The 19,173-nt window shown below is 43.0% G+C and overlaps 1 protein-coding gene across 2 annotated transcripts in view; it reads left to right on the top strand.

Annotated features, from left to right (window-relative positions):
- The first annotated feature begins 13,205 nt into the window (after positions 1 to 13,205).
- Positions 13,206 to 19,173, top strand: part of RXRG (retinoid X receptor gamma) — a 45,065-nt gene continuing 39,097 nt past the window's right edge. The window contains exon 1 of one of the 2 annotated variants that reach the window (XM_023207011.1): positions 13,206 to 13,710. Coding sequence is in view for 1 of the 2 variants with exons in the window: in XM_023207010.2 (XP_023062778.1) it covers positions 13,662 to 13,710 (49 nt within the window). In the remaining variant the exon portion in view is untranslated. The remainder of the gene's footprint in view (positions 13,711 to 19,173) is intronic. The other variant, XM_023207010.2, reaches the window with a different exon arrangement.

The raw sequence follows: 19,173 nt of genomic DNA, 5'->3' as shown, positions 1-19,173 counted from the left end.
TTCTTTCCAGACTAAAGAATATTTTTGAAAAATCCAAAGCTACATGAAACTTAGATAAAATATTGAAAGGAATGATAGGCAGTTCTCTTTTTTATCTGCAGGCACATTTGTTCTTACACTAATGAAGGAAAAGAACAGTCTAGTTTTCCTTTAAAAATTCACAGAAAGAGGATATGTATAACCACCCAGGGTACTACCTTCCTATGGACCCTACAGTCTGGAAGCCAGGAAGCTCTTTCAGTTTCCTAATCTAAATCACTCTTCTTTTTATACCTACCTTCTTTAGTCCTGGCAGCAGTAGAAACATCTATGAAATAAACACACAGAATAGTTACACCCAACTTGCCTTTGAGGCAACTAATATTTACCAAAAGAGCTTAAGCCAAAATATAAAACCAAGAAGGAACTAAACTGTCTTCATTACTGTGATTGGCTCAGGACCTCAGTTATAAGTGAGGAAATAGCAGGAGGTAAAAACCAAAGCAAAGTTAACTAGAAGACATTTAATGACCACATGAGGAGGAAGATCTTTTAATAGCAGAATCATAAAAAAGTATCTGTGAACCAATGTGCTTCTCTTTAAAAAAAAAAAAAACAAAAACCCAAAGCTCTCACAGCTGGCTGGTGGCAAGCTGAGTCCTATCAGACTCTCTGGCAGAAACTAATATGTATAAGTGCCCAGTCCAGTGTCTGAAACATAGAAGGACTCATGAGGCATGACATTTTTTTCCTTTGCCCCATCCAAGGTGCTTTTCATTGCACCAACACCCTTCTAAGCTGTGCAGCATGTCCTCAGATGGACCAGTGGTATTTAATAAGGTTATGAAGTTTCATGGCATGGACACTGGCATTGGCGTTGACATCTTCATAGGGCACAAATTTTCTGGTTCTCCACATTGTAGGACTTACGGAAAACATCTTCGATCACAAGGCTGTTTCAAACAGTTATGAGAGAACTCATTAAAATAATCCATTGGTGAATACAAAAAACTTGGGTTTCTAATTTTTTTAAATCACAACCTGGTTTTATCCAGACTTTGCATGTGCTTATATGTTTAAAGTGCCATGGGAGCTCTCAGCTTAAGTACGTGGGGATCTAAAATTGCAGTAGCACCAAAAAATCTGGAAGTGTTCAAGAAATCCCTCAGATAGTAGGGCCCAGACAGGAGAGGCCGCTCTGAGAGACAGGAACCAACAATATTGTTTGTCCATTCCCTCTGGTGCTGACTCTATCTATCCACATTTGCGTTTTCCTCCACTCCCATCCTGTGTGCATCTCCACCCCCTTTTCCCATCTGCAGGCTCCCTATTCTTATCAAAAGCTGCTCCTCTTCTCCAGATCATGTAATGCCCGTTACCATAGCACCCGGGTACTTCACATTATTAAGACAATCTCTTTATTAGTAAGGCGGTTCCTCCCAGGAAGCCAGGAGCCTTGGAGCCCATTTGACAAGATGATGAACCTGTGTCTTGGAGGCTTAGAGATTTATTAGGGGGTCAGGACAGGCAGATTCAGAGAGCTTGGACCTCATGCTGCACTCCTGGCCCACACCTCACTGCTTAGATAGGGACTGAGACTCCTCACAGCCATATTTCACTTCGTCGCCTTTTCCTTTTCATCATGCACTCACAATAATTATGCATGTTATTACACTTCATGTTTTATAAAAGGCTTTCAGATACACCCCTTCTTTCAATCCTCACAATTTCTCTGTTAACTAAAAATTTTATGTTCGCTTTAAAGGCTAAAGAAACTGGAAACTGACATTTCGAGGGCCCTAACTACTCAAGATCGTAGAGACACTCAGGGGCAAAGCTGGGACTCAAAACCAGATCCTGCACTGTCTCTACAACCACTTCTTTAATCCTAGACCACCAAACAGATGAACAGATAGATAGGCAGACAGATAGACAGACAAAGAACCCTATACTTTTTACAGAAAGTGTGCTTAGTAATTATCTGTTGATTTATTGGAATAAACGTGTTTTCTTTTGAATCAAATGCGATTCCACTGACTCACCAACACATGCCTTAGATTACTTACCCATTAGAGGAATAGGTTTAACAACTATTTGTTTGAGCACCTAATGTGGACAAGGCACTGTTGAAAGTGTTGGAAGAATATAAAGGGTGTCGTATATCACCTATATTCTTAAAGATAGTGAAGAGTGGATGAGACATACACTGTGCACACAAAGCTATAATTGAATGCAGAGTGTGATAAATGTTATTCATTTATTCACCAAATATTTATTGCCTATCAACTATTAATACATTCCAGGCACTGGGAATTAAATGATGAGTGAAAGAGGTATGGCCTTGTCCCCACGGAGCTTCCTATTGTGGAGGAAGGCAGGCGTTAAACTACTGGTTAGACAGTTATTTAATTATAATTGTGCTATGTGCTGGAGAGGAAGAATGCATGCACAGTAAGAAACCTGTGTGGAAACATAGGTGCCAACTTTGGCCAGGATGGGAGGATGTGGGACACAGCTGGGAAAGTTTCCTACGCAGGAGACTTTGATCCAGATTGGTGGGAAGACATGCCTGGCCCCCAAGAAGGGAACTGGGCACCCTGTCTCGTTATAATTATGCCAAGCCCTTGGTGTGGAGGCTGAACATCAGCTAAAATGCAAAAGCAAAAGGCATGAGGAATGAGTTTTTAGTAGCAGCATGTTAAGCGATATCAGTCTGTGAGTATGCTTCACATTGAGAAAATTCAAAGGTTTCACAGCTTAGTAGCTAGTTGCAGATCAGAAATAGAGGTACATGGTGCTGGGGGCTGGGAGGTGGGGATGAGAGCTCAAGAGCAGGGAGAGACAGAGAGACAGAGAAAGAGATGCACAAGGATACAGAGAGGAGAGAGAGATGGAAAGCAAGATAGAAAGAGGCAGCGACTACCTAGTTAGGAAGGATTAGCGAGAGGAGCATTTAAGACGCTCAGAGAAGGATGAGATGGGATTCATCTAATGGGGTGGGTAGTGGGGAAGATGCTATTCCGGGACGGGAAAGCAGTTTGAACAAAACCCGGGAACAAGGAATATGCAAAGTGTGTATGGGAAAGAGTACATGTGCACTTTTCTAGACACTGAAATGTGCTCAGTCAAGTGAGGGCCAAAGGGCATGGAGAAATGAGATGAAACCCAGTGTAGATATCTCTGTGGGCAAAGGAGAAGCCATTAAAAGTCTTTGGCTTAAGAGCCCAGCATAGTGGCATCAGCTACCCCTGAGGCTGAGGTGGAGTAGTTCGCCACAGGCACATGCCACTGTATATGGACTGCAAGAGCCCAGGAGTGCAAGGCTGTGGTGAGCTATCATCACACCACTGCACTCCAGCCTGGGTGATAGAGCAAGACCCCATTTCTTAAAAAGGGGAGAAAAAAAAAAGGTCTTCAGTACTAGGAGTCCCATCAGAGCTGTGCATTAGGAAGATTAATCTGTCAGAAGTGCACAGGATGGGACCGGTGGGAGAGGTAGGAAGGAAGGGTGGCAGCCCCTCCACCTCCCTCACTGCGTCTTCCTGGTTTACCACGGACAAACCGGTCAATAAATCGAAGTTTTAAAATAGTCCTCTGCCCACTCTTTCACAGGAAATGGGTGATTCATTTTTAGCGCTGTTCATTATTGCTTTTTCATTATTACCAGGCAGGACTGATCCCTCACTGAAGTATGGAGAGAGCACATCCCCGTCCCTCAAACTGTCAGGAAGCCATGGCTGTTCAAGAACTACTTATTGAATTTCCTCCCCTTTTGCTTTTGCTTTTGCTTTTGGTGGCCTGATGTCTTTGGAAGCTCTCTTCGTCTGCCAGGCTGTCAAGGAGAAGTCTCCTCCATCACCATTGCCATCTCCGTTTCTGATTTCACACCCTTTCAGTCTTGGCTGGCTGAGGCCTGCCAAGGATCTGGACCACAGGTGTCTGTGCAGGACCAAGTGGCCTCCTGTGGAGGGGAGAGGGGGTGCAACATCAGCCTCACATATAGACTTTGATTTGGCGTCAGAAGGGCTCTGGCCCCTAAATGTCTGTGTCCCTGCCTGCTGATGTGTCTAAAATTCCACCACAAGAGTTGCTGATGTTTGGGTCATTTCAGAAATAGCGTAGCATCCTTAACAGCTGCTTGTGGGTGAGGTCACAGGCAGCCAGAAAAGCCTTCCTCTCTGCCAAAGAATTGTTTCTAATCTTGACTCCACTACTAATAACTGTGACTTAGGAAATTGGACTAAAATGGCATTAATATCGACTCTTCAGAGTAACCGGAAGGCATCAACAAATAATCTCTGATGCTGTCATGTAGCATACCAAGTTCACACCTGGCTTTCTGTAGATACCATTCTCTAAGGCCGTGATTTTCACATCATGCTCATGGGTGGGAATCACTTGTGGAGCTTGTCGAATGGACATATGTCCAGGCATACTCAAGCCCCAGATTCTGATTCAGAGAGTGGGAACAGGCCCCAGAAGTCTGTGTGTTTAGCCACCTTCCAGGTGAGTCTGACGTAGATGGTGCCTGGAGACTTGGAGCCACCCTGCTGCAGGTGGAATGTCTCAGAATTCATCTTCCTCTGCCTCCCATGGATGATACTACATGGTTGATACCAGCCAAACTGGGTCTAGTCCCTCTTCAAAGGCTAATATAATACATTAAACACAGAACTTTCTCAAACTCTGATATTGCTAAACATTCTATGTCCTTCTCTACCTGCACCCCCTACCAACCTTTTCCCCAATCAACTATTTCTCTAGTTAGAGCTATGTATATTCATTCTCACTACTGGACAGAGTTATCCAAATGCTGGTGGTTGGTGTGGCTTTCTCTCAATTCCTTCCAAAACTAAATGCCTTCTGGCCTTTTGGTATTAGCTGCCTGGAAATAGGGGTGGTTACAGAAGGGATTATGCAGTGTTTGGCTTTCAGCAGAAAGAGAACTATGTCTCTATTGAACACCTACTCAAAAGGCTTTCCCTGCTACAGAGGAAATCATTATGGCAAGATAAATTCTCATGTCCTAATATCCAATATCATTTCTGATTGTAGCCTTCTTGAATTCTGCTTTAACAATGTTTTATACCCATTTATGAATGGGCTACAAAAGCATATTATAAATTATCAGGTGTTATACATGTAGACAATTTCATTATTTAGTTTATATAATTGCAAGACCTTCTTATGATGTAAATGCCTCAGAACAACAAGGTCGGTTTTGTCTAAGGCCTACTTGTGACATCTACATGCTTTGCTCAGTGAATCTTTGGAGGGGGTCACGTAGTGCTTTTCCTGCCATACAAAACCCATTCTCAGGGGCTTTTTAAATGAAAACCAAGTCAAATAATGGACATTTGCCCTTGTGTAAATATAGCTCTACAAGTGGTGGGGGCCTTTGAGTTGTGCTGAGGTTAATGGTGAGGCTCCTGACGTCCCTGTCTGCCCCACCCTGCTCAGCTGCCAGCAATGATAATCGGCCTCCTGCAGTCACTGGATGGTATATTTAGAGCCTCTCCCCAAGAGTAAGTGGGATCTGAAAATAGACTGCTTTGCCTGTGTGTGATTGGGTTGCAGCCTCCAAATCTACACCTGAATACATGAATACATGTAGCCAGTAGCCAGTACACAGTGGTTCTTAGTACATGTCCGTTCAACAAAATCCAAACGGCAATGACTTGGTCTCAGAGGCTGGGCTGTATTTTAAAATTTCCTCCTCTCTCTCTCAGGGACTTGAACAGACTTAACTGAGCTCTAATGCCGACATCTACTTCTTTGGCTGGGATTCCTTGGATCTGGACCCAGTCTAGATTAGAGTGTCCCATATTTGCACTGCTGTCTCCTCTCTAGAGGGGACCAGATGTTTTCCCCTGGTCTCAGCCCTATTCTCTCAGTGTGGTCACAGTTGTTCTGTATTCTGAGAGCTCCCATGGGCATTGCAGCTGTGGTTGAGTTGTTTATGACAGAAAAGCTTTTGTGATCATCATTTGTCTGGGAACCGAGAGATGGTGGCATCTATGCAGTGGTTCCTTCTACCTTGAAAATTTTGTAACTGGGGTTACCTAGTTTGGAGTTAAGGGTAATTATGTTACTCTTAATTCATAGCTTATAGCTCCATAAGAGCAGAGATAGCATCTGCCCTGTTCATTGTTGTAATCTCAGCATTACAACAATTACAATGTTGTAATGCAATAAGCATTTATTAGGCACTTACTGTGTACAAAGCAAAATGCTACATTCTTTGACAATATAAAGATGAATACAAGATTGTCCCTGAACTCAAAAGAAGATTCCACTTTAACAATTAGTTTTGATACCAAGGGAAGTTAAATTCATGCTGTAATGAAGATGTAAGGATTTTGAGAGACCAATGGAAGTATTAACTACTTGTAAGGGAAGACTTGATAGAGGGACTGGCCTTTAATGAGCAAGATTTTGACAGCAGAAGCAGTGTTGTGGGAGCATGCTATGCTAAGGACACAGTGCCAGGAAACCTCAAGTCAGTATATTCTACGTCTGCACAGCAGATGGCCATAGCCACCATATCTCCCGCTAAGCAAGAGCTTCTTGGGTTCATAAGCCCCAATTGTGTGTATTAGCAGATGGGAAAAGTGGATCTTATTAGTTCCTTGGAATTATCCAGGGAAACAGTTTCTCATTTTCTCCTGATGGGTTTTTCTTATTCTCTTGCTGCAAGTCAATGATTCACAAACTCATCTGCACATTGGAATCACTGGGGTTCTTTTGGTAGTTCCAAAATCCAGACCACAATCCCACATTAATTGAATAATCTCTGGAGGTGAACATGGGTATGAGTAATTTTTTAAGCTTCCTGGATGATTTCAACTTGCAGACAAATTTGGGAATCATTTCCTTAAGGCAAATTCGGTCAGTTGATTTCACCAGTGACTTCAGCAACTAGCTATGATACAAACTTATAGTTGGTTCCTAAGCCACGTATGACACATTTTAGATTTAATTTGTGCTTTTGGACAGGCCTTTTGTAAATGGCCCGGTTTTGGATCATAGATGAAACTGTTCTAATTTAAAGCTAATCATCAATCTTTCTGATTTAAGCGCCTCATTTCCATCGTCAGTGAGTCTTAGTCATCAAGACTCATGTACCGCACTAGTGCCAGCATTGAACCTGTCCACATAGGAGTCTGCTTCCAGGAAAAGGAGCTCATGAAAATGAATATTAGGCTGTTAAAAACTATTGGAACCTAGGAATGGGAACACTGACTTCCTCATGCCCAGTGCCCTGGAGTTGACATGAGGACATCTCAGCATAATCAACAAACTTTTATTCTTTCATTCATCATGTATTTACTGGGTTTCTACTTTGAGTTAGGTTCTGGTGTTAAAGGCTTTAGGAGCTACAAAAATGACTCAGACTCAGTTGCTAGTCATCTAGTAAGAGGGTTTTTCAGGTGCAGTCATGATAATCATACAAGAAGGAACATATTGAGAGACACAAGAATGGTGAGTTACTGGGGGGTGTCATAGAAAAATGGCAAGTCATTGATCTGACCGGCAATCAAGGTGAGGCAAAGCCAGAAAGGATGGTTTTCTGGCAGCACAGAACCCAAAATTGACACGGGCATGTCAAGCAAAGAATCATGGGTGAGACAATGAAACAATGGAACTCACTGGGGGTCGGGGGCGGAGGGTAAGAATGTTCAGAGCTCCCATGTTAATGGCCAGACCATGGTTAAACCTCCCATGTTAGATGGTTCAGATCTCCCATGTTAGATGGCCCAACCATGTTGGATGGCTCATGTTAGATGGCCAGACCATCTAACATGGGAGATCTGAACATTCTTACCCTCCAGCTTCTCGGACGCACTGACTTCATTCCCTCCTCAGGGCTGTTAGACCAACTGTTCTCTCTTTCTGGTCTACGCTCTCCTCATCCTCCTGCTTTCTTCCCCAGATTGGATCATACTCATCCTTTAGATCTGAGTGTAACTACCATTTTCTCAAAGAAGTCTGCTCTGACCTTCCAATTTAAATGAGATTCCCCTGCTGCAATCTTTCATCTCATCCAGTTGTTTTCCTTCATAGCTCTTATCATGGTTTATGCTGGTATATATGTGTCTGTGACTATTTGTTTAATATCCATCTCCTCTATTGGGATGCATAAGTTCCATGAGGTCAGGGACTATGTCTATCTTTCCCTTTAGTATATCCCCACTGGTTGTCAGATAATAAGTTCTCAGTAAGTGCTAGCTGAATGATAAGTGAGTAAGTGATTAACAGCAAAGACAAAAAAAACTATGTATAGGAGAAACCCCATCCCCATTAACATAAACATAGATAGGAAACACATCATTAATGAAAGAAGGATTGTGATTTCACGAAAGACACATTTACTGGATGGCAGAGTTGGGGACCTAGCTTTTATACCCATTTCTTTCACTACCTAGTTGTGAGACTAGATTCAAAATCCAATTTGTTAGAGTAACTGTCTTTCATTATCTGATTTCATAGTCTTAGTCTCAAATTGCCCATTTGTAAAACTGGGGTAACAAAGCCTGCCCTATTTAAGTTTAGTATTGGGGATAGCACATTGAAACTTAATGTACTATTATGTAGGTAAGGTATTACAAAAATATAAAAATATTAATACATAATATTAGTATGGAGATATTTGCATCTAAATTCTACAGCTAGTGTTTATTGGTCATTGTCAAATGGATGAGTTTGGTTTTTCATTTATATTTGCTGCAAAATACTATTTTATATCACCATGGGACAAAAGAAAAAACAAGAGCAGATGTAAAGCTATATACTTTGATTACCAGGGTGAATATAAGATATTATTGGCCAAATTTGTGTCAAATAGTCACACATACTAGTCAAAATCCAAGCTCTTTTCATTTACTCAAAGGCACTAGTGGCTTTAGTAAAAGTAGAACGTATTATTTAAGAGGACTAGATAATTAGCCTTGACAAGAAGTAGGCCAAGAATTCCTGTGAATGAATTAGCTAATTCCTACTATAGACATTGAGCATTTGGTCTTTCACTTGACATCCTAACGAGAATTCAGTAACAGCTGGCGACACTGTAGTGACCAAAGTCAGTGGAGTTGTTTGAGAAGGGCTTAGGTTAGAAATACCAACCACTTAGGATAATGTTGTTATATCAATAATGGTCTTAAGGAAGACATAATGGTGCTAAGAAAAAAAAGTGGGTTAAAAAGAAAAAACCTCATTCATATTTCTTGATCTTATAGCAGAGCTTATGGTTTGTTATGGGATATTAAGCCATATGGAAGGTATCATAAGAAAAGCATACTGGGATACTCTTTGGTATATTGTTTTTGACATATTTAATTGTGTAAAGCATTTTTGATACAAAAATATTTGTTGAGCACCTATTGTGTGTTTTAGCACTTAGGTGAGAAAACAAAGACACATAATACGTTATCACTATATTTGAAGAGTTAATGTTATGAAGATAAGACATATTCAAATGAAAGATAAATAACCATTCCTTGCCATTTCACTGGGGATGCCACAAGGCCCTACACACTAAGTGTCACCTGAACACACTGGACAATAAGTTTTGTCAGACCAGGTTAGGGAGACATCTTTTTGGATAAGTGTGGTCATGGTGGGAACTGGGCTGGAACTTGAATGATAGGTAAGAATTTTAGAGATGAGAATAGGTAAATGGGTATGAACAATGAACTATGTGTTAGTCCTTTTAGTGTTGTCGTAAAGAAATACCTGAGGCTGGGTAATTTATAGAGAGAAAAGGTTTAATTGGCTCACAGTTCCGCAAGCTGTTAAAAAAAAGCATGGGGTCAGTGTCTGTTCAGCTCCTGGTGAAGCCCAGGAGGCTTTTCAATTGTAGATTATAAGACACTTGCTTCAGATACTACTCTGGAGAAAATGGACAATTATGGAATGGGTGATGGATCAGTCTGCATTCAGTTTTAAAGTTGAAGGTGATACTGGAACCCATGTAGCTCTGCTCCATCATTTTACAAATGAGAAAAAGGACAGGAGCCACAAAGTGACTTGCTTAAGTGATGGTGGAAGGCAAAGGGAGAGCCCATGTGTCACATGGTGAGAGAGGGGTCAAGAGAGTGGAGGGGGAGGTCCCAAACTCTTAAACAACCAGATCTCCTGTGAGCTAACTGAGCAAGAACTCACTCATCACCAAAAGGATGGCACTAAGACATTCATGAGGGATCCACCTCATGATCTAATACCTCCCACTAGGCTCCATCTCCAACATTAGGGATCACATTTCAACATGAGATTTGGATAGGGAAAACATCCAAACTATATCAAACTAGAAGTTGGAATGAACATACCGTACCCCTACAGTGGGCAAAACAGCCAGATCCGAAGGAACTCTCAGAGAAAGGGAAGAAAGAAAACCAGGAAAATATTAATTCTTTGCATTTGTTTTACAAAGCCATTACATAGAACTTTGCAGTGTAAAAATGAGCATGTGCCCAACTCTCGTCGCATATCATTCACAAAACCAAAACTAAAACCAGAAACCTTAGTAAGGCTGGCAGCGTGGATGTTTTTCCCAGAGAGTGTGTATCCCAGGCCTTGTGATTACTGCCCCAAAGCACTTTCCTCTACATAGAGCTCACATGATAGGCTGAGACACCCCAAAAACGGTGAGCCTCTTCCATGCCAGGTTAGGATCTGGTTTTTCTTCTGTGAGGAAAAGAAATAGACAATGTACTGAACTTAGAAAAAGGTGAAGAAAGAGTCTATCTGTTGGTGGATTAACCAACAGATCATCTTGACAATGACCTTGGACAAGTCTGTAGACTGTGATTTTTAAAGAACGGTTTTTGAATACTTGAGTACTTGGAAAAAACCCTTGCAAACACAGGTTCACCAAAAAACCAGTTTAAGTAACTCATTTCCTTTTCTGACATGCATACAATAGAAAACTGTAGATTACAAGACACTTGCTTCAGATACCACTATGGAGAAAATGGACAATTATGGAATGGGTGATGGATTAGTCTGCATTCAGTTTTAAAGTTGAAGGTGATATTGAAACCCAGGTAGCTCTGCTTCATCATTTTACAAATGAGAAAAAGGACAGGAGCAACAAAGTGAGTGAATTAAGGTTACATCCTCTTCCTCCTTGACCTCCTCCTCTCCCCATTATTTGCATCAAATTAGATTACATGTATTGAGCATTTAGTATTTATCTGGCATATTTCAAGTGCTTAACATGTATTGACTCATTTAATCCTCATGGTAGCCCTATAAGGTAACTGAAGCTCAGGGAGATTAGTCATTTGCCAGTATTATGAGACTGTAAGCATGGGAACAGGGATTTTTACTCAGCAAGGTTGGCTTGTGAGTTGGTGCTTTTACTATACGTATAGCCTTTCAAGGCCGTATAACTAGTGAGTAGCAGAGCAAAGTGTCTAAGGCACTAATGAATGGACTTTTTAGTGATATAAGATGTTGTCTTTGCTATGTCCATGTCAACATTTTTATCAATGAGTTGAATAAAATATGAAAAAGCAGTTCATCAGATTTTCAGAAGTCATGGAATAGGGGTATGAATAAGAAATACTTGTACAACAGAAGCAGGATCCCAAAAGATTTGGGATGATGAAGGAAGCCAAAAAGTTTTAACTTCAGAGGAATATAGGAAGCATTTCATATAGGTCCCAAAACCAATTGCCAGAGGATGGGATGAAGAATGTATAGAAGAGAACACAACTTGGGGGAGGTAGGGGTGGGGGAGATTTTTATGAAGTTGGTTCTACATGAATTAACATGCCGAGCTGCCCAGCTAATGCAAGTGAGCAAATGGTCCTCCTGTATTCTGCATTACTTATGTCCACTGGACTCTCATCCCAGCAACAGTCAAGGCAGCTCTGGGCTCTCCAAAGTTCTTTACAGTGATGGCCTGGATCTTTCTTCCTCGTTTCTGACATGCTTTTGCTCTGATTCCCCATTTTGACCTCCTCCTTTGTCGTCATGACTTTGTTCCTGTCTCTGCCTTTTATTCTACACTTTTGTTTTGGCTTCTCCTAGCATTTGAATCTTGATTTTTTTCTATGGGAGTCTGAGTTGACTTACCTCTTTGGCTCTCTATGTCTTGTGCTGCATCAGGAGAAAATCTCTTATCTTTTTTCCAGCCCGTCAGAGCTCAGCCCATGAAACGGACCTTCAGTGAGTATGTTGACAGCATCCCATCACCCTGCCAACACATATACCATGAGGAAAAGGTTTGGACCTTATCTAGAGGATTGCATCCAAGTCTGGCCAACCCCCTTCCTCACTGTGAGGGTATCTATGTAAATTGAAGTACATTATTAGAAAAAGGATAGGTTGGTAATAGACATGAACACTTGGTGATACATAGAATTACTGAAAGAGCCAGAGATGCTGAGGGAAAGGGGGATTATGGGCACAGCAGATCAATCTCAGGATTTGCAGAGGATCCCACTGCGAAAGACTTTTTTTGTCTTTCAGGCTTCTCTTGTGTGACCCCTGGGAGCAGTCTAGCACCTGTGGGCAGAAGCTGTAGGGAAAAAGAGCAGATTTTATCTCTATAAGAAACTTTCTTGTGGTGAAAACTGTCTAGAGATGGAATGAGAAAGTGGTGAGCTCCCCATTATTGGAGGTGTTCAAGTATAGGCTGAGCGGTGACTTGTCATGAAAGCTCTATGACAGACCCAAACGTCAACGAGATGCTTAGATTCTTTGATCTCGGGTCAGTTCCACACAAGACAGGCTCTGGGTCAGTGAGGACCCCGTGGTGTTTTTGAACAGGTGGCAGGATAACAATGGTATATAAAATAAATGCGGAGAAAGACCTTCACATCAAGCCAACCCCTCCTCCCTACCTGTAAGTTTTCCACCTGAGTGAGCTCTGGCTCCAACTGCACTTGTCAACCTCCCATTATTAGAGCACAGATAAATGCTTCAGGCCACCCAAGCAGGAGAGGCCCACCTCAACTTAAGGGCTGCTCTATTTTAGTTTTCCGTAGCTGGAGATTGAGTATCATACGCTTTTCTAATCTTGGGCTTCTGAAAGGGCCCTGTTCTCAATTGAACCCAACCCCCTCCTCCTTTCACAGATCAAATACCAAGTACATTGGACAGATAGAAGCTCGAATGAGAAAATACATTTTAATAAAACCCCATTGATTTTTGTGGATGCAAGTCAAGGAACAGGCACCTAAAGAGTCTTCCATCCCCTGCCGTCTCCCCCTTCTCTCCTGACCTACCCCGGGCGGTCATACATCGATTGGCTTCCTAGATAATAGATCGTGCCACCCGGCAGGGACCTCTGGGGACGCGCCGGGAGCTGGAAAAGTCGCACGCAGCAGCCCAACCCTGAGTTAATCAAACTAGCAACAGGATCTCAAGCAGCAGCGACGGCGGTGGCAAGAGTAGCGGCGGCGGCGGCGGCGGCGGCAGCATTATGCGTGATTACTGACAGGCACCAGCTGCTGCCGCCACAGCCGTCTCAAACGCACTATGTGGACTCTCCGATCTAGAGGCAGATTCCTGACTAATCCCAGAGGGCTGGCCCAGCCTGTGCTCCCCGGGCTGCTAGGAAGCGATGACCACTCTTGTTAACCCAAGTTGAAGAAAGCCAGGCTGTGCCTGGGAGCCGGGAGAGGCTGTACTATTTAGAAGCCGCACAGGAGAGGAACATGAACTGAAGAGTAAACATGTATGGAAATTATTCTCACTTCATGAAGTTTCCCGCAGGCTATGGAGGTAAGTATCTCCCTTGGGCTTCACTGCTTGGACTTGTATGAGAGACTGAGAAGGAATTGGGAAATACGAATGACTGGATTAGTATTGAACTAAAAGGAGAACATATATGTTTATATGCATATATAGTGTGTATATAGCGTTTCTGTGCGTGTGTGTGTGCACGCGTGCATGAGAGAGGAGAGGAGGTGAGGATGGTCGGTAGGTGAGGATACATTTGCATATCAGAATGAGGATATGGGGATATTCTAAGGAGAGAGTAAACCAACATGCTTGAGAATGTGTCTGAGACAAAGATAGAATAAGAGCATTGTTATAACCCAGTGTGTTTGTGTGGGTGTGAAAAGTGGAAGAGTTAACGGGGAATTACTATGATGTTCCTATTAGCCAACTTGGAATGAGAAAAAAATGTGATTAAAAAGGTTTTGCCTATCTTGGGGGTTCCTGGGATACTTTGTAACAAGGGCATGATTGTTTTACTCAAAAGCAGATTTCCCTGTAATTGGATTTTTAAAAAGAAAACATAGTGTTTTAATTTGTTACTGTGTTTTCCTTTCCCTGTTTTCTTTCCTTTTGATTTGCTAATAGCCTCTTCTCTCCTCCCCTGCTGCTGCCCCCAATTCTATTGCAAGGGTTGCTGCAATCACTTCCACTCTGGGGGTAGAGATCTGGGGATGGGGGGTTGGGGCTCTTAGAGAATTGGCAAACTGAAGATTCAAGTCACCGTGCCAGGCAGGGCAGCCCAGTCACACTTCACAGAAGCTTCCGGAGACTAGGTCCTCAGGCTGCCTTAACGCCCTAGCACATCCGTCCCAAGGATCCCTTGATTCAGTGACAGAAACAGTACAGCCGCCCAGCTCTGAGTAAATGGAAGCAACAGCTGACCAACTGGCCTCTTGCTTGTCAGTTGGAGGCATGTAGCTTATGTTGCTGGGAGCCAAAGGAAGATTCTGGCAGGCAAGACAAAGCAGGAATTCTTCTAAGGTCTTGAGAATTGAAAAGTCCCTGCTCTCTGGACTTCCTCCGTGGACCAATTCATCGGAAGCCTTGGGAGTAAAGCCTGCCTAACTCAGCTGGGCAGAACCCTCTGGGAGGCATGGTAAAACACTGCAAGGTAGAAGCGATCTCTGTCACCAGGAGGTGTTAGACCTGGGAGTTTGCACATTCATTCAGGGTAGTTTTTATGAAGCAGGCATGGTGTTGGGCACTGGGAACACAAATGTGAATAAGACACAGTCTCTGCCCTTTGGGACTGGGGCAGGTTTGTTACACAGACACATCATAATACTGCATGGTGTGTGTAATAGCAAACGCCTGGGTACGTTGTACTTGGACTTGAGGTGAGGGCCATGGAAATGCTCCCGAGGTGATGTTCAAGTTCTTTGGGCCAGTCTGATGACAGAGTGAGAGCGGTGGCCAATGCTGTGTCCTGGGCATTTGATCTCTAGTCTATGTTTGGGCTCCAGATGTGAAAAGCCTCCTCAATTCCCACCTCAGTCCCATTCGGAGCTGAGAATTGCTTTTTCCTTTACATCTTCGTTCATTTGTGAGAAGCGCATGCTCTTTTTTGGCCAGATTCGTGGGCCTCCCAAGGTCTGTGAGACTATGGCTTCATTAACGCCAAAGAACCCTTGTAGACAGTTGGGTGAATAGAAGAGTTGAAGCTAGAAATATTTAGGGAGAGAACTAAAGTAAGAGCCAGAGAAAGAAGATCTAGTTAAAATTCCATGGGGGCTGGAATCTTGGAATGTTAGCATCCTAAGGACCTGAAACAGCGTCTTAGGTTCTCATCTTATAGATGTGTAAAACGAGGCTCAAAGGAAGGCAGGGACTAGTCCAAGTTTACATGGGGCTGAGCTGCAGAAATTTCCAGAAAACCCCCTTACTCAAATTTATATTATTGCTTTAATATAGTGAAAAGAGCATGAGGAGGAGGGGGTAGGAAGAGGTAGTGTACTGAGTTTGGTTCCCAGTTTTTCACTTACTAGCTGTGTGACCTTAGGCAAGCTAGTGAACTTCTCTGAGCCTTAGCACCTTTCTCTCTAAAATGGGATTTATAATCTCATCCTTAGAGTATGGTGAAAATTAAATGAGCTAGCATGTGAAAAACAGCTGCTACAGTGTTGTCCATATATTTGCTACCTAATACAATATTTTCTTCCCCTCTATCTTGCTCGGGGACTAACACATAAAATAGTTAAAAATCAGACATTACTATACAATAATAAATATGGAATCTGGGAAAATAAAATTAAATCCACAAAGACCCTCACATTTTGCTGGCATAGATTTTCATAATTGTGGGGGCTCTGGTATTCAGTGTTATTAGATTTCAGATAGAAGGAAACACAGTGGTTCAGCTATGGAAGGAAATAGTTCAGTACAGCATAGGGAACTTGAGGGGAAAGGGTCATGTAGGTTGTCTACATGTCTCCTCTAACGCTACTTTTCCTTGTTATTCTTGAGGGAGGAGAACAATTATTTTGTTTAGTTCTGTTGACGTTTTCCATTTTGTTGGCATGCACCAGTTTAAGAGGAGGCCTAAATGCTGAGCCAAAGGACTCCACCTCCATCTGCAGGGAGGTCTGTTTGAGAACTTTCTGTGATGAGGGAGAGGGATAGAGGAGGACTCACCAGCAGGCATAGGGGAAATTGCAGGATCAGAGTGGACGTCACCTTCGGCCTCTAACTTCCCCTGCCCCAATGCAGCAAGTTGCATTGCATTTATTAAAATATTTGGTGTATAACCGCCTGCCCTTTTACATATTAGCACATGGAATTACAGAGGGTCCCCATGATTTGTATAAGAATCTCCAGGAAGGAAGGTCACCTTTTGGAAATAACACCGGAGATTTGTGTCTGGGACCACGCTTACCAGATGTCAGAGCATCATCTGACCAGTGAACAAGAGATTGCTCAGACTGGCCAAAGTGTGGTGGCTACCTGGGTGACAGTGGCTCCACAAAGGTGCTCAATCCCCCAGCTTTGGGCCCTACCATGTGATGATGAGAGAACCCTTCTCTTCTCCTTCTCTGCCAAGTCCAGGGTTTGCCAGCTGCTCAGTAATAGGTTTGTTTTTCTGGGATGAGACAGTTGCTGCCTCTTAGAAGATGGCAAAACAAAGCCTGTAATCCCCCCATCCAATTGTGCAGTAATCCTCAGGGTGAGAAGGAGATCAGGGAGAGAGAGGACTTCTCCCATTTCATTTAACAAACACACTGTAACACTAATGCTCACTACCATTGTAAGCACTTTACCAGCCTCGGCTCATGTAATCCTCATAACAACCCTAGGAGTGGGTACTGTTACCATTGTTCTCATCCTCCTTTTAGAGATGAAGAAACAGAGGCATTGAGAAGCGAAATAACTTGCTTAAGGTCTCATAGCTAGAAAATGACACAGCCAGGGATTTGAACCCAGGCAGACTAGCGCCCAGAGTTCACACTGCTGAGCTGCTTCTCACAGCTTCTGTGAGTGACACATTTGTTCTGCAAAGCCAGGGGCAGCAGCACACCCCCAGGGAGCTCCTCGTGCCCCAATCCGACCTCAGAAATGCAGCCTCAGCACTGACTGGTTGTTGCAGACCCAATGGGCTGGTCATTGAGGAATAAGCTGCACGATAGGTTAAGAGACACTGAAGAGCAACAGTGATCTCTGCAGAATTAATTGGTGGCTTCTCTTGGGGACATACTGATTTACAAGAGACCTGTCCAGCTGACCCTGGCCATTCATGTAGAATAATTGCTTTTTCACCTGAAAATAGCCATAGAGAAGGGATTGAGTTGGACGTGCTTGTATGTGTGCGTGTGCATGTGTGTGTATATGCTAGAACATATTTTTCCCCTCCACAGATATGTGGGTGGCTAATTGAAAACTATCGTGGGCATAAGTGGTTAAGGTTTATGTGGAAAGTAGTAACTGTTTATGAGATTTAGGAAGGAACATATTTAGTATAAACTATTTTCTAAAACATTTACAATCTCACCAAGATATAGAGAACTGAATAGCAATTGGGGGAAGAAATTGTGCAAAGAGTAATCTAAATGCCCCACCTCTTCCTTACCCTCATTATGAAGCTTCTAGGTCTGCAGAGAACTTAGCCACCAGCATTGGATGGCGGGTGTGCCAGGGGCTCCCAGAGGAAGCTAGTGTTTTCTCCTCTTTTTAAAAGTGGAAGACATAAGGCCGGGCGCGGTGGCTCAAGCCTGTAATCCCAGCACTTTGGGAGGCCGAGACGGGGGGGATCACGAGGTCAGGAGATTGAGACCATCCTGGCTAAAACGGGGAAACCCCCTCCTAAAAAAAAAAAAAAAAAAAAAAAAAGTAGAAGACATAAAGGCCCAGGGAATGAAGTGAATTTTCTAGAATGCATGGGCTTTGATGGCTCTCATGAGATTGATTCAGTCCTGGCTCAGTGATCCTCAGAAGAAAGTGAAAATACAGGTTAAGTATCCCTAATCCAAGCATCTAAAATCTGAAATGCTTCAAAATCCAGAACTTTTTGAATGCCAAGATGATGCTCAAGGGAAATGCTCATTGGAGCATTTTGGATTTCAGATTTCTGGATTATAGATGCTCAATTGCTAAGTATAATGCAAACATTCCAAAATAAAAAAAAAATCCTAAATCAAAAACACTTCTGGTGTTAAGCATTTTGGATAAGAGATACTTAACCTGTATCAACTCATTTCATAACTACAACACCACTTTAAGGTCGGTAGTTTTATTATCCCCATTATACAGATGCAAAAACTGGGGGACAGAGAAATTAATAACTTGCCAAAGGGAACTTGGTTACTAAATGATACAAGTGGCATTCGAATATGAGGAAAAGCAGCAGATCCAGATTTTAATCCCAGACCTACCATGTACTATGTTGTACTAGTCTGTAAATTCTTATAGCAGTTACCCAGCACAGCCCTTCCCACCCCTTCCCAATTCAATACTTGGCCTCTCCCAGGATTTTGACCCTGGGCCTTTCTCACTAGAACACTCCACAGTTTGACTCCAGCTCCTCACAAATTCAACTCCCAGTTTGGGTTCCCATCCTCAGGACTCCCAGCCCAGCCTAATCTTCTTCTCCCTCCTCTTTCCACAAAAGAGCCACTCAGACACCAGGGATTAGCTAATATGCATTTCTTTTTCTTTTTCTTTTTTTCTTCTGAGACGGAGTCTTGCTCTGTCACCCAGGCTGGGGTGCAGTGGCCGGATCTCAGCTCACTGCAAGCTCTATCTCCCAGGTTCATGTCATTCTCCTGCCTCAGCCTCCCAAGCAGCTGGGACTACAGGCACCCGCCACCTCGCCCGGCTAGTTTTTTGTATTTTTTTTTAGTAGAGACGGGGTTTCACCGTGTTAGCCAGGATGGTCTCTATCTCCCGACCTCGTGATCCACCCGTCTCGGCCTCCCAAAGTGCTGGAATTACAGGCCTGAGCCACTGCACCCGGCCTGCATTTCTTATATTTGA

Source organism: Piliocolobus tephrosceles, chromosome 1 (assembly GCF_002776525.5).
Source record: "Piliocolobus tephrosceles isolate RC106 chromosome 1, ASM277652v3, whole genome shotgun sequence".
Taxonomy (NCBI): Eukaryota; Metazoa; Chordata; class Mammalia; order Primates; family Cercopithecidae; genus Piliocolobus; species Piliocolobus tephrosceles.
The sequence above is the reverse complement of the archived record's forward strand: the minus strand, read 5'-3'. Positions and strand labels throughout refer to the sequence as shown.